Genomic DNA, 14,635 nt, shown 5'->3' on the forward strand with positions numbered 1-14,635 from the left:
CAGTCGTAGACAGCAGGAGTCAGGACTCAGAACTCGACTTGGCTGTGAACTCTGAATAATGGCAGGCAGGTCTTCTCCCTGCTTTTGAATTACACATAATTATAAGTAGTCTAAAACCTTACAGCAAAGAGGGGCATTAGACAGAATAGCAACTTAATGAATGAGCTCTCCTGCTGACTGAAAAAATTAATGCTTAGAGCTGCAGATATTGTACTAAATTAGCAGGCTGACATTAACTACAGTCTGGCACTCATATCACCTTCCACCATTGCAACTCGTTATAACCTTCACTATAACCTAGTGGCAATGTTATTCTGCCAACAGCTCCACCCTAAACACCACATAAAATACTTAGGCAGAAACCAGGCTGAGCAGCACTATGCTGCATTGTGCTTTATAGGTTGCCAAACCCCTGCTCTGGCAGAAGGAGAGGGAAAAAAAATCTGCAATGCGATCAGTCTCTCCCTTTTCCTAGAAAGCTGCCCAGGTGCAGAAGCACTTCTACTGACCTCAGCTGCCCTCCCAGTGTCTCATTAAGAGAGAGAAACAAATTCTCAAACAGCTCAGAGTGCTCTGAGACTCAAACACTACAAACTTTAGAAACATTGAGTTAAACACAGGTGCAATTACGCAGCTAGGCACATGATAGGGTAGAGGATTAGTTACTGAGCCTGTAAGAGGTGCTCAGTTACAAAGCACAGGGCAGCAATAAAGCAGATGTCAGTTTCTACACCGTAGAAAGTATTTTTGTACTGTTGTTGCAGGCTTTGCACATCTAGTTTAGCTTAAGTTTTGATGCAACTGCTGACAGATTTTATGGCTTTGTTCTCTGTCCTAAACCTGCAAGCCCAGCTCTGCACTAATACCTGAATAATGACTTATTTTGTAAGTAGAAGGCATTTTCTAGAGAAGGATGTATTTAGAAACTGAAAGTGAGCTTAAAATGTCTAAAGATGTTTATTAAAGAGTTTATTTGTAGAAAACTGCTATTTCAGGCCTAATCTGCCACAGAGGCTTCAAGAAGAAAAGTTTGCCCTTAATTTCACCTCCATCAAGTAGCACTAACAAGGCCTTTCATGCGTGACTGACAAGCACTATTGGTAGTCTGCTTATGATCCACCAGCTCTAGAGATTAAGAGCAGGAAAGATAGTGTTATTGCTTCCCCCCTCCACCCCCAAGTCCATTCTTCTAGCAAGCTGCTGCAGAAATACACAAAAAGGACTGGCAGAGAGAAAAGGTACCGTGTATGTCAGTTTAGTTAGCTGCTAACCAAGGTAATTATTCAAAACTGTGTTCATGAGATGTCAGGGAATGCCTGTCTAGTGGTGACAGCAGTAGCCTATAATACCACTAGCCCTCAGGCAGATTAAACTGCCAGCTCCACATGTACTCCACCTGGCTGACTCCTGCCTTGGTATTTGTTTCATTGTTTCATTTGCCTGCTTCTTCTAAAAATCAGTGCAACAAACTAACAGTTCCTCAAGAGTGTTGTTCTGAGGACAAGTGGATACTAGTTTACAAGTGGTATACTTCCATCAAAACCATTGGTTTTACAAGAGACCAGCATGACCCTAAAACTGCCCTACCGCAAATCCAGAGCTACAACACATACAAGAAAACTGACCAATGCCCCGAAAGGTGTGAGCTAACTGTGAGCACGCACGCCTATGCAGTGATTTCATTAGCTTAAGTATTAGACAAAGAAGTATTTTGCGTGGAGTTTCAATGCAAAGATGCAAAATGTTGAGAAGCTCCTCTCATTTGCCTGAAAACATACATAAATTCTGGCTGTGGACACATCAAATGCATATACATCCATAACAGAGTAGAGCAGCGCAGCATCCAACTCTTGTCTAAATCCATTTGAATTGGAACTTAGTTCTCTATCTATTTCCAATAGGAGACTCACCAGATCCTAGAATGTTGTCTGGAAATAGTAAGGAAAAGCAGCCTTTATTTATACAAGTTGCCAGAAGAGGAAATATAAGCCTCCACTTCCATTTAGGAGCATGAAGGAATTAAAATGTGATGATTTTGATACCATATGAAAATAGCCTAACAACCGCAGCATGTGTCCAGGGCACAAGTCTTGCAGAGGCCTACAACCTCCTGCCTTGCATCTTCATCATCTGGCTGATGGTAACATCTCATGAAATTGCTGTAGTCTCTGTATTGAAACTGAGCCAATTTGCAGTTAAATATTCAAGAAACTGATAAAGAGGATGCTTGACCCATTTTTGGCAGCTCTGTGGAAAAATAGAGCATGTGTTTCTCTTTGGATGAAGACAGCACTGATCCAGGGACAGTGCTGCAGCTTGTGAAGTAGAAACTGAACATGCAAGCATACTACATGTGTGCTGAGCCACATTTTAGCACCATCCACTTCCTCCCTCAACACCAAGTGACTTGTACCAAGTCTAAATTAACTGTAAAATAAAGCAACACAATACCGATGTGACATCTGAGAGAGGATTCCAGGCAGTGAATGGTCAGGGAATGAGATTAATCAGGCATGAAATTAAGACTCTTATGACGTACCTGTCCTCAGTGTTTACCAATAAGCTAGCTTTAGGTAAGTCTTCATGCAGCGTTTACACTTAAACAACCATCTGCTCAGCATGCTATTTTAGAGCTAAGCCTAAAACATCAAGTTAGTTGGTACTCAAAGGGATTGCAGATACCCATCTCACAGTTCTGAATTCCAGTCTGCAGAGAAAGTGCTGCATTATTTGCATAAGTGCTGCATTAAGTGCAGTATCTTCAGACAGTAGATTATACCCATACCTCATTGACACTAAGATATTTAACTCAATGAGAAAAGCCCTCTTCTACAGCTACCCTCAAGTTAAATTTTCAACTCTTCTTTGACTTAACTGAATCAAATGATATCAAACATCAAAGATAGGATCTAAGCCATACTATATACCTAAGAAGCACTGAAAAAAGTTGGAGCAATTCCATTTTCCACCTTGAAATTTAATTTATTCCTTAGAGGAAGAAAAAAAACTGGGAAACCACAGTATTCCATAGATTTATTTACATCTGTGTACACAGATCATCACACTTAGGACACAAAATAAGTTTAAAAAGAAAGGCTGGAATTAAGCTTTCCACTATTTTACATTTCCTGCAAACTAGTAAACCATGTTATTCCTTACATTTCATCCAAGTACCATCAAGTACAATTAAAGATTTTTAAGAACAATATTCTGCATATCACAGAATAAACTTATGAGAAAAGAACTCATTTATTCTTATCCTAGCTATTTGTGCCCTCTGGTGGAAGTACCTTTACTCTGACATCCCAAGTAGGTCACAAGTAACTTGGGAGACAGCTTTAATACACTGTTCAGTCTGGCATGAAAAATTCCAAACTAGAAAGAAGAGCTAAAGACCTTAACATCATTGAATGTGTTACTTGCATGCATTATAAAATGCATACAGCAAGTGAGGCAGGGAAGGAGAAAGATAACGGAACATTTAATTTCAAGAAGTCAGGTTCTTACCTGATCTAAACTGTCCACAACCCTTGCACACAGCAGGGCTCCTGGTAGGTCAAAATAATTATCATACAAATAGTATTTGGCTGAAAAAAAAAAAAGAAAAGAAAAAATCTCTACTTTTTAAATACATATTGTATGGTTTAATCACAAATAAAAGGTACACTTAAATAACATTATAAGCTGCAACTTGAATTTTACCGGTAACAAGCAATATCTGCTTCCCAACTTAATAACTTTTTAGCTTTTATTTCTACTTGAGAATGGTTAGCTTACAGCAAAGCAGTAAGATTTACAGGAAACATTTTAAGATTCTAAAAGTTACGGTGGAAAAGAAGGAAGAGAAAAATGAGTCTTTAGAGTCAAGGTAGCATTGCTCAACTCTTCAAAAATATCCATTTCCCCAGCAGTAAGAAATACAATGAGCCTGAGAAATTGTTTCAGAAACGTTTGACAGATATTACATAGAATCATTAAGGTTGGAAAAGACCATTAAGGTCATCTAGTCCAATCGTCAATTCATCAAACATGCAGGTAGGAGAGGGATTTACTCTTACTGACTACAGCCCTTACATATTTCCTGAATTTGGGGTATTAATAGGAATTGAAACCATCTGGTAGTTTTCATATTTCTTTCCCCCCCTCCTCTGCGCTACTGAGAATCGCGCTACATTCCCCTTGCTGATCTCACAGACTAAGTATTTCCTTTTTATAATGCTGACCTGGACTGGTATGAGACTGTTGAATTGCTTCACTTTGGTGACACAGAGTGGTTTTATTTTGAAAATGCCACAACAATACAATTTGTGAAATACAATGTCAGAAATGTCAAGTGACTTTGAAAGCAGCATCTTGTAAAATACAAGTCAAAATTTAAGGAATCAAAACAATAAAGTGGACAGATGCATTTCATTTACCAAAAAGGACAATTTAAACATCACTGAAACAAAATGGGAAAATGGAAGCAATCTTTTAGCATTTCTCAATGATGTTTCCCAGCATTCCCAGATTTCAATGAAACTACTACTCTAGCTGTAGAACTTAACTAAATCTTCCTTGCTACTCAGATCTTACACTTGTCTATACTGTAGGAGTGTCCCATAATTAATTTAACTTGGGATTTTGTCTTACTTTCATTGTCTAAAACATAGAATTTCCAAGAAAATTCTGGACACTCTCAAGCCTCTGGGCAAAGAGGCAGGAACCTCTGTGGATTCATTTCACCCTCAGGTGGTGCTTGGGTATCTGGGATGAATCATCTAATACAGAGGCTAGGACAACTTTCCTATAGTCTTCTCCTTTGCAAACACATGCTAAAGACAGAACCTTAGCCCAACAGGAAGCATGCTCACATTATTCTATGAGGCCGAAAACATAACAAATAAGTCAGAAGTGTGCAAATACTCCTCCCAGACTAAGGTCATGTTCAGCAATTCTTTTCTGGGAGTAAAATGACTTAACAGGTGATGTTTTTGTTTTATTCATGATCTCGTCTGTGCTGCCTCTTACATATATTACATAAGTCAGCAAAACAAGGATTAATATTCACAAAAGAGACAATTGAATCATGAACACAAAAGGTTTCTTTTGTTCATGTAACTGATGTACTTTTCTACCCAGTTGCAAAAGATTACCTGTAGTTTAGCATAAGGATGACAAATGAATTTATGACAGCAAAATGTCAAGGAAAATATCTCTGTTACACAGGACAATGCAACTGAAAGTGAGCATTCTATCTTTACGTGCATCACTCGCAATTACTAATCTTAAAGAAAAACCGAGAGAAAGTATAAGGTGGCTAGTAAAAATGGAAACCTAATCACAGTGCCTTCACAACATGATCCCATCTTAAAAGTAAAAAACCGTCACCACAAGATGAGTAGTTGCGTTTCCATACCTGCTCTGTTCATTGCTCTTCCAGCTAGGCCTCTAGTAAGAACACTGACAGCAATGAGTCAACAATTAAGAAAAACTTGAGATTTTCTACATTTATTCTAAATGAGACTGAGACTACCAACTTAACTTCCTCACCAAGAAACAATGCCTATACTGTCAGCTTGTTTATTATTTGCCTTATAATTGGTGATTTAAATTTAAGTATTAGAAGTTAAAAACATAAAAACACCCTTGCCCCAAACACTCACCTTTTCCAGTAATTCTCAGCTCAAGCATCTTTTTTAAATAACTGTAGGATGAACTAACAGTACAATAAACACTGAAGGGGCCAAAGCAATTTCATAGACCAGGACATTCTGAGGTATAGCTACCTGAGCGAGAAAGCATTCCACTGACTGTACTAAAATGCTTCCATTCCCTCCTTCCATAAATCTCCAGGATCTCTTCAGATGTCATACTCCTAGTGCCATGACTTGCCCTGTTCGATGCATTATGGAGAGAGGAAAAAAAAGGTTAAAAACAGTCAGACCACATCTAGGAAACAGTAACAAATTGAAGCTGAACACTGAAGTGCATGCAAGTTTCTCTTCACTTCAGAGCTAACTTGAGTTACCAATTAGAAGTTTCCTAGGACCTAAGCTTTTATCCTATACACTACAATCCCCAATATAAGTTCTACTTCACAAACATCTGGCTGGCTGAGGGCATGGCTACTGCGCTTCACCTCCTAACACAATCACTCTGCATTGCTCGAATGTTCTCAATTGTATGAGGACATTATACTTGAACTATCGATACACACTGCACAATAAAACAGAAAATAGCAGAAAGCCTATACACCATTCTGAAGCCTGATAACATTCACAGATTGCCGGGCAGGACTGTGATACAATTCTAGTTTGAGCCCTCAAAGCAGCTATGTAATACAGAATTATGTACAAGCCTTTTCATGAACTAAAAGTCTACTAACTTGACCATAAAACTATGCCCCAAAAGAACATATATCCCCCAGTTTTGAAGAAAACGCAGAAAATGCCAGGGTAACTAATCCTGTAACACTTCTCCCTTTACAGTAGTATATCTTCTTGTCTTCAATTCTAAAAGTAGCTCTTTGAAATTCACGGTACTAACTGAATTTCTGAATAGATAACAAAGAGTCACAGTTATTTATTTCCTTGTCTGAAAGAATCATAGAATAATTTGTGTTGGACGGGACCTTCAGAGATCACTTAGTTCCTACCCACCCTAACATAGGCAGGGACACCTTCCAGCACTTCAATGAGATCTGATTTTCCCTAGCATCTTCAAGCTCATGTTAAAAAAAAAAAAAAGGAGGAGGAAGTAAAGATGTGCTAAAATTATGACTCGAGGGAAAATTTAACTTTTAAAATAAAAAGAAAAAAAGACTTCTCCAAGTGAGCGTGTCAATTTCTGTGTTTAATTTACTTCAGGCTACTTAAGTTACATGTAGCAAATCTGCATTAATTTTGAATATGTATGGTACAAAGAAAACTGCTCTGTCATTATGTTAGTCATTAGCACTGACTGAGTCAAGTTACTCAGAATTCAAAGAAAAACCTTACCCTGGATCTTAGCAGAATTGGACAGAGTACATTGGTAGCCACTGAAAAAAGTGAATTTAGTTTCAAGATCAGTATGCACTCAATCTTAGATGTTTATCAAAAATTTTCTTCCTAGCAGCTAATATGGAAATATTATGAAAATACTAAGTCCACATTAAGAGATACTGAACACCAGGTTACCCAAGAGTATTTCAATTTTTACATGAATTAATACACGTTAAAACCAGTATTTTAAATGTTTATTAAAACTGAGATGACTTTCAGAAGAGGATGAAGTGTTCATGTTCGTTTAACAATAAACACATGTAGTCATTATTACCTCAAAACTGTTCCATCTTCCGCAAGCTTCAGGAAGTTTCCATCTTCAAGGTCCAACACCAAGCCTTTACAACTAAAAATAATTGGTTTTTTAAGGAAGAAAAAGAAAAAAATGTTTTCAGAGGAATGCCTCTGTATCAGAATAGTGAAATGCAGTTACAGAAGCTATATAGTAATGCCACGTAAAAGCAGCAAATTACAGCCCCTCAAGCACTCCCATGTTTGAAAATAATGTATGCAAATACATATCATTACAGTGAGGGCTGGATTTCACTTACATAGCAAATTCCTACTAAATAAATCCAGTTCCATTGTTCTGTGAGTTCAGTGTGATTATTCATATAGATAGGGTTAGAGGATTAAGGTCTGAACATATACAGATAAGAAGTGTGACATCTAAACCACTGCTTCTATTAAAGAAAATTAAATATACATTTTGATGGTACCTCCTCTACTTACTACTGTGACAGTAATACCAATATTAAGGAAGAGAGACATAGAACATCATTCCCAATGAGGCAACAGAATATCTAAAGAGTGTGTGAAGCAGAGGCATTATCAGGCTATTCTGCACTCACAGGGTGAAAGGTACACTGCATAGGACAGATGTACCATAGTAGTTCCTAACTCATCTAGTCAATTCACACCTTCCAGAAAAAATGAATCCATGTTAATTTAGGTTGTTTGAAAAATGAGATCAGAGTTCAGTATATAGAATAATATTGGAAAAGAAAAAAGAAAAAGGAAAAGTAATGCTTTCTTCGTTCTGTGTTATATGGTACCCAAAGGAAAGACAACATGCCATGAACACAGCAAGCAGACTGTATCCTTTCACACATGACAGCTGGGTGAGCAGCACCAATGTGATGCTGCCAGTACCATGCGCTTGCAGATCCTCACTAAGGAACCGCCAGCTCCAGGATGAAACCAAGGTAGATATATCTAGATCTTAACAATGGATTTCATGCCTCAGAGACCTCAAAATATGAGAAATACAAATTCCCTCATTATCACATGAGATTTGTAATCAGACATGTTTGGAAAATTAACCAGCCAAATACTGAACTGTAAAAACAACTTGAAAACAAAACACCTGTGCTTCTCCTAAGGAAAAAGGAAACTAAAACAGCGATAACCTGACCTTCAAGTCCCCACACTCCTGATATAGATAATAACGTATAGAAGTTGGAACATCAGTGATCCACACTGAAGTTGCACCTCAGATACCAATGACAAGAAACTTGCATTTTAGTTTCTTACATTACAGCTTTGTGCCAAAAGCACCACTCAAGGGCTACTTCTTGGCATGTCAACTTTCTTCTGTTCCTGAGAAGACTGTTGGGATTATTCTACCTTACACAAACAAAAACACATTTGTAAAGAGAAACATGGAGATATGACTAAGTTCTGATGGTTACTGTATTTACCAGTTGAGTTAAAGGTAGAAGAAAAAGGAGGTGTATCTCAGTAAGTCAATCCACGAAGTTTTTGGGGAGTTGATAGGGAGCACAAAGCAAGCTTGAATACTCAGCTGTCTCTTCAAAACACCAAATTAGAAGTATCTCATGAGAAATACCTGTGGTTTTAAAGACTTGTTGGAAAAATTTTGAAATTAACTATTTGGTTTGACAATTGTCTAAAAAGCTGTTTTCCAAACTTTGTAAAAGTATAGTAAAAATAGTATACAGGAAGTTAGGAAGAAAGTTTATGTTATTTTCAGCATACTTACCAGAAGTCTAAGCTTTCTGGATTTAGAGTCAGCAAGTCTTTGTCGTAACCCTTCTCTGTTACCAGATACTGAGCAAAACTATCATATATTAGCTATAGATGGAAAAATAAAAATAAAAATAAAAATTAAGAAGGCATTAACTACATTGATTAAGGTATCTAAAGATTCTGCTTTCCCTGAAAGATGTGAACTTTAAGAAAAGGCAAACAAGGAGCCTGGGGGGCCTTGCCCCATAACATCTTCCCAGCAGTGCCTGAGGTTATTTCTGGCTGGCTGTCAAACAGCTCAAGACATTCATGCAATCATTTTGGAGCAATTTCTGTAGCGTAGCCAAGTGTACAGCGTTCTACCTTACTGCCCCACTGCTTCAAGACTACTGGGAAACCAAGATGGTAAGCACCCAAGGCCAGTCACTACTTCCCCCTTCCAAATCTCTTTCTTGGTCATTCTGATTCAACACGTGGCATCTGAATCTGTCAACAACTGTAGATAGTGAACATTTTAAACATCCCTGATGAAATGTATTCTGGAGAAAACAGCAACTACTAAGTAAACTACTCATAAGGCTAGAAAGAATACTATTAAAGCCTAGTACAACATTCAGCCATTTCTTACTGTAATGTGCTGGTAAAGTTGCACAAGTAAATCTGTGCAGATGATGCCAGGTCTTTGAAGTGATATAAAGACCACATAAACATAGCAATCGTTCCTTTTTCTCATAGTTCTTTCATCGAAGCTGATCTCCAAAAGCTGCTCTTGGAATGACTACGAATAGTGAGAAAGACAAACAGTAAGAACTGCATCTTTTGATGCTCCTGCCAGCACTTCGAAGTGCTTTATTTGTCATCGCTAAGGAAGCATGCAAAGTGCACGTGACAACCAGTCTCTGCCTTGTGAGAAGAGCGAACAAAATTTAAGAAGCGTTTTTCTGTAAGTAAGATGCCTCTCTGCGGGAAATCAAACACTGCTATAGAAAACAATGCAGTTTTACAGGCCCAGGTGCGCTGCACCATTGCTACACTTGTTTCTATAAAAACAGTTGTTTCTATAACACACTGAAGAATGTTGCCACCCACGGGGCAACTCGAGCACCCCTGGTGCATAAGACATCTGTGCAGCGTTCTGACAACAACAGAGGGGAGACGCGGCGATGTATCCACCCGAGAATGGAAGGGGCCAGGCAGAAAAGAAGCACTGAGGCAGAAGGTGCAGCGCACACCAGCAGGCTCTGGCTCCGACGGACAGCAACGCTGAGGCAGATGCTGAATGCCTTTATGCTCACCGTTCTACGCACGAGAAAGTTTGCCGCGATCCCTTATCGAAAGCGCTAAGCATTTCTAACGGCCTGCAACACCTCGCGATCCGGCGGGGAGACTTTGCCCGCCCCAGCACCCCTCCAGGCAGGAGAGCTCTCCGGAGGCGCCGTTTCCAAGGCAAAGACACGGCGCGCTCCACGCTCCGGCTGAGGCCTGCCTAGGGGGCGGGCAAAGAGACGCGCTCCCGCTTCTCCCCTCTGTTCACGTTTCCCGGCGGCTCTCCGCCCCTCTGCGGGGCTCCCCCAGCACCCGGGACTCCCGCCGGCCCCGCACACACCCACTCGCCCTTCCGTTAGGGCGGCCGGAGCAGAGCGGGCACCCCTGGCTCTTTGGCCGCGCCGTGCCCGCACTCACCGTCGCGCTCTGCGGGAGGTGGTAGCGGCACAGCGTGTGATCCAGATCAAAACCGATCACCTCGCAGTCGGCCAGGGAGAAGTACTGCTGCATGGCCGTGCCGCCACCGCCGCGGGAGGCGGGCGGAGGCGGAGGAGGAAGAGAAGGAAGAAGGCGCGCGGGCGGTGCTTCCTGCGGCGCGGGGCGGTGCGGCCGCAGCCCCTCCGCTCCGCCCCGACTCCGCCCCGACTCCGCCNGGGACGGAAAGTTGTGGGGGGGGGGGATGCGGTACCTGCGGAGGGCCGCCTGCATCCCGGCCTCCTCGCTGCGGCCTCCGGGCGGGCCCCGGGGAGAAGTTAAAGGGCTGCGGGCCGGGGGCTGCCGGCGCCGGGCTACGAGAGGTGGCTTCCTCGCAGCCCCATCCCAATTGCGGCGCTAGCTGGTTAAAAATAAACTTTGCAGCGGGAGGGGGGGATGATCTGGCCGGATTCCTGAGCTCAGACGGTTTAATATGGATGAGCATCAGGTCCCGAAGGCAGAACGCCGCGGCCGGTGCCGCTGGTTGGTAGAAAGTCTGCAACAGGGAAGGGGAAAAAAAAAGCCAGGAGCCGCGGAGGGAGGAGAGGAGAGGGAGGAGCGGGGGAAGGGAAGAGGGAGGCTGCACGAACTCATCATCATCTCCACCGCTGGCAGCCAAACTTTTTTCCTCCCCTTTTTTTTTAAAAGGAAACTTTTCCTTCCCCCTCGACAAGCGCTTCAAATTCACACCACCGCGAGCAGCTAGCTCCCCACCCTACCTCCCCACCCCGCACTCCCGAAGGGGGAAAAAAAAAAAAAGAGGAAAAAAAAAGTTTATTTTCCTGCTCTCCTCTCCTCCTCTCCTCGCGTCCCCTCGCCGCCGGGGAGCAGCGGGCGGGGAGCGCCGCGTTGCGCGCGGCCCGCGGTACTTACGGCGCACTTTGCTGGGGCTGGGCTGCTTGCGCCGCGACATGCCTCCGGGATGGGCGCCGGGGGCAGCGCGCCCGCCGGGGAGCCACGAACTTGTTCCGGAAAAAGGAATCAAAATGGCGTTTCTGGGGATGTGCAAAGTTCATCAACTCCGCGCTAACTTCCCGTCCTCCGCGCCTCCCCGCAGGGGAGCGATGGGCGCGCTTCGGGACCCCGCCGCGCCGCGCTGCGCCGCGGCCGCCCTCACCTGCGCGGGGTCCGGCCCCCGGCAGCAGAACGACGCCTGAGAGGCGGAGGATCGCTGTGCAGAGCCGCGTTCAACCGCTGAGGTTAAGAAAAGCCTTTCCCGCCGAGACCTCATGTGTTTGGGAATGGTGGGGATCTTGCTGAATGCTGAGGCAGCTGCAACTGATGGAGATGTTGCGCCAGGGGAGATTCAGGCTGGACGCTAGGAAATACTACTTTTCTGAAGGAGTGGTCAGGCACTGGAATGGGCTGCCCGGGGAGGTGATTGAGTCACTGTCCCTGGAGGTGTTCAGGAAACGATTAGATGTTGTGTTGAGAGACATGGTTTAGCGGGCCTATATTGGTGGTAGGTGTATGGTTGGGCTGGATGATCTTGTAGGTCTTTTCCAACCTAGCTAATTCTATGATTCTGTGATTCTATGAGGGCTTCAGACGCAGCAAGCATCACGAGGGCACTTCGCTGTAAGTAAATGCTTCATTTGGAGAAGAGGAAAACAGATGAGAGCTGCATTGAGTTTATTCTGTTCTCTGTGGTTGAACCTGAATGTACTGCCTTTTTGAGGCCAAGACTTGGGGTGCTTAAATAGCTGCTCTTGAACACTTGCATACAGGTCTTCCTTGTTCCTCTATGGAATTAATTTCTCTGTTTAGATACGGTGATGTAATCGAAACACGAGAATGCTATTAGTATGCTAATGCTAATAGTATGGTGTCAGAGCAAGAAAGACATGGATGGCATGATGTTACCTCAGGTCATGCTATTGCAGCTTCTTTCAAAGGAATTCAGAATATCCCACAGACATTAATATCCATTATAATGCTGTTGTATGTATATATATGTGCACCATATATTACAAATACTCCATATGTTGTGTATATACAGTTCTGTGTATATATATATGGAGGTTGCTCTGAAAGTAATGCCTCCTATTTGTTTCCACGGAAACTACAACACAAAGAGCACAATGGCACTATTTAATAGAGCGAATTGTCAGCTAAAAAAACTCTGTTTTTAAACAGAGCCAGCCACAATTAGCTATGCATTTTCGTCTGTGATGAACAAGAGTCTGCATGGCACTCTCATAAAAGTCTGCACCAGTAGAGGTGACCTGCTGTTACCACTGCTGAATTGCACCACCCAACGCTTTGCTGTGCTCACATACACTGTTTGGTCTCCATAAAGAGTCAGCAAATTTCAATGAATGTTACCATTCTGCTGCCATCTGTCACAGGGCAACAAAATGTAGCAGAATGTTGGTGGGAAGGTTCAGTCCCTACTGCCATAACACCAACATCCGCCCCAACATTGTGGGGCAACATTGTAAAATAGGAGGCATTACTTTCAGAGCAGCCCTTGTACATAATGACTCATGCATATATTTCAGATATATATGCTCAAATACATAAATATAGATACATATGCATATATATGCATGTGTTTTCCAAATTAACAGATGTGAAATGTGAGCATGCAGGAGAGATTCATCCAGGATCTTGCAAGCAGCAGTGGTCACAGCCATCAGGATGAGGGAACTCTGAGCATGAGGTCATTTTTCTTCCCAAAGGTGCTCACTTTAGGAAACATGGAGCAAATTCCTGCCCCACTGAAGTCAATGTTGACAAATTTCTATTGACGTCAGTAGGTTCAACCGTTTATGCTGCCCTCACGTTAACTCAGTTTGTCTGACTTGAAAATTGTAGCAATACATTCCACTTTGGGATTCCTCCTGTTCCAGAAGGTGTTGTTTATTTTTGTTTTTTTGTTTTGTTTTGTTTATTTTTCCCAAAAGGCCTCAAGCAGCTCACCAAATTTTGCTTAGATCATAGCATTTTAAATTAATAGTGTTGCTTTCCATGCATGTTAAACATTTTATGTTTATGTAAGCTCACTACAAAACCAATTTAACACAGTATACAATTGGAACAGCTGGAGTGATAACTGTACTCACCATCAAAAGCAATCGCGAACATCCAGATTTAGTGAGAACTGCACAATAATAGTAGCAGTAATGAGAAGCTATCTCAGAATTTACAGCACAAAAGCACTTTAATTTTAAGTGACTTTCAGTCATTTAGCAATGGAGTGATTCATGGAGTTAAATTTCAGGTATATGAGGCTGAAGGTTAAATTAGAACTGTGACAACAGAAAATATAGAAAATGTTAATTAAGAGGATAGGTTTTCATTTCTGGGAAAGAGACAAATGAAAGTATATTACCTTCATCTTCAGTATTCTCAGCACCAACCTGATAACAGAAAGCTCCTAACAGTTTACTTTAACCAACAACCCCAAGGTTTGTTTCTTTCTCTTTTGTCTAAAAAGCTTTGCATTGTCTCACAGTTTCTTGCTTTCAGATGTCTCCTTCAAATGTCCTGACAGCCCACACCACCACCTTTTTCAGAATGATGCTGTGTTTAATTGAAATCCCCCATAACATTTGAGCCATCTTAATCTGTTAACAGCATCCTTTCAAATTGCTTTTTCAGCTCACTGCATAAAGTCTGATGGTACCATGGTCAGATCAGGGGTACCCACATAACTGTTCCAGTGCCTCACCACCCTCACTGTAAAAGACTTCTTCCTTATATCCAACCTAAATCTACCCTCTTCTTGCGCTTGAAGCCATTTTCCCTTGTTCTATTACCACAGACACTGCTAAAGAATCTGTCCCCTTCTTTCTTGTAGCTCCCCCATAGTTATCAAAAGGCTGCTATCAGGTCACTCAGAGCTTTCTCTTCCACAAGCTGAACAGCCCCAGCTCTTT

The 14,635-nt window shown here is 42.0% G+C and overlaps 1 protein-coding gene across 3 annotated transcripts in view; it reads right to left on the bottom strand.

Annotated features, from left to right (window-relative positions):
- The window catches only part of NT5DC1 (5'-nucleotidase domain containing 1), a 138,707-nt gene extending 127,829 nt beyond the window's left edge, over positions 1-10,878 (bottom strand). For all 3 annotated transcript variants that reach the window (XR_002437385.1, XR_002437386.1, XM_021392840.1), the window contains exons 1-5: positions 10,698-10,878; positions 9,028-9,119; positions 7,300-7,371; positions 5,769-5,875; positions 3,508-3,587 (exon numbers count right to left, since the gene is read on the bottom strand). Coding sequence is in view for 1 of the 3 variants with exons in the window: in XM_021392840.1 (XP_021248515.1) it covers positions 3,508-3,587; positions 5,769-5,875; positions 7,300-7,371; positions 9,028-9,119; positions 10,698-10,790 (444 nt within the window). In the remaining 2 variants the exon portion in view is untranslated. The remainder of the gene's footprint in view (positions 1-3,507; positions 3,588-5,768; positions 5,876-7,299; positions 7,372-9,027; positions 9,120-10,697) is intronic.

Source organism: Numida meleagris, chromosome 3, assembly GCF_002078875.1.
Source record: "Numida meleagris isolate 19003 breed g44 Domestic line chromosome 3, NumMel1.0, whole genome shotgun sequence".
In the NCBI taxonomy this organism is placed as follows: domain Eukaryota; kingdom Metazoa; phylum Chordata; class Aves; order Galliformes; family Numididae; genus Numida; species Numida meleagris.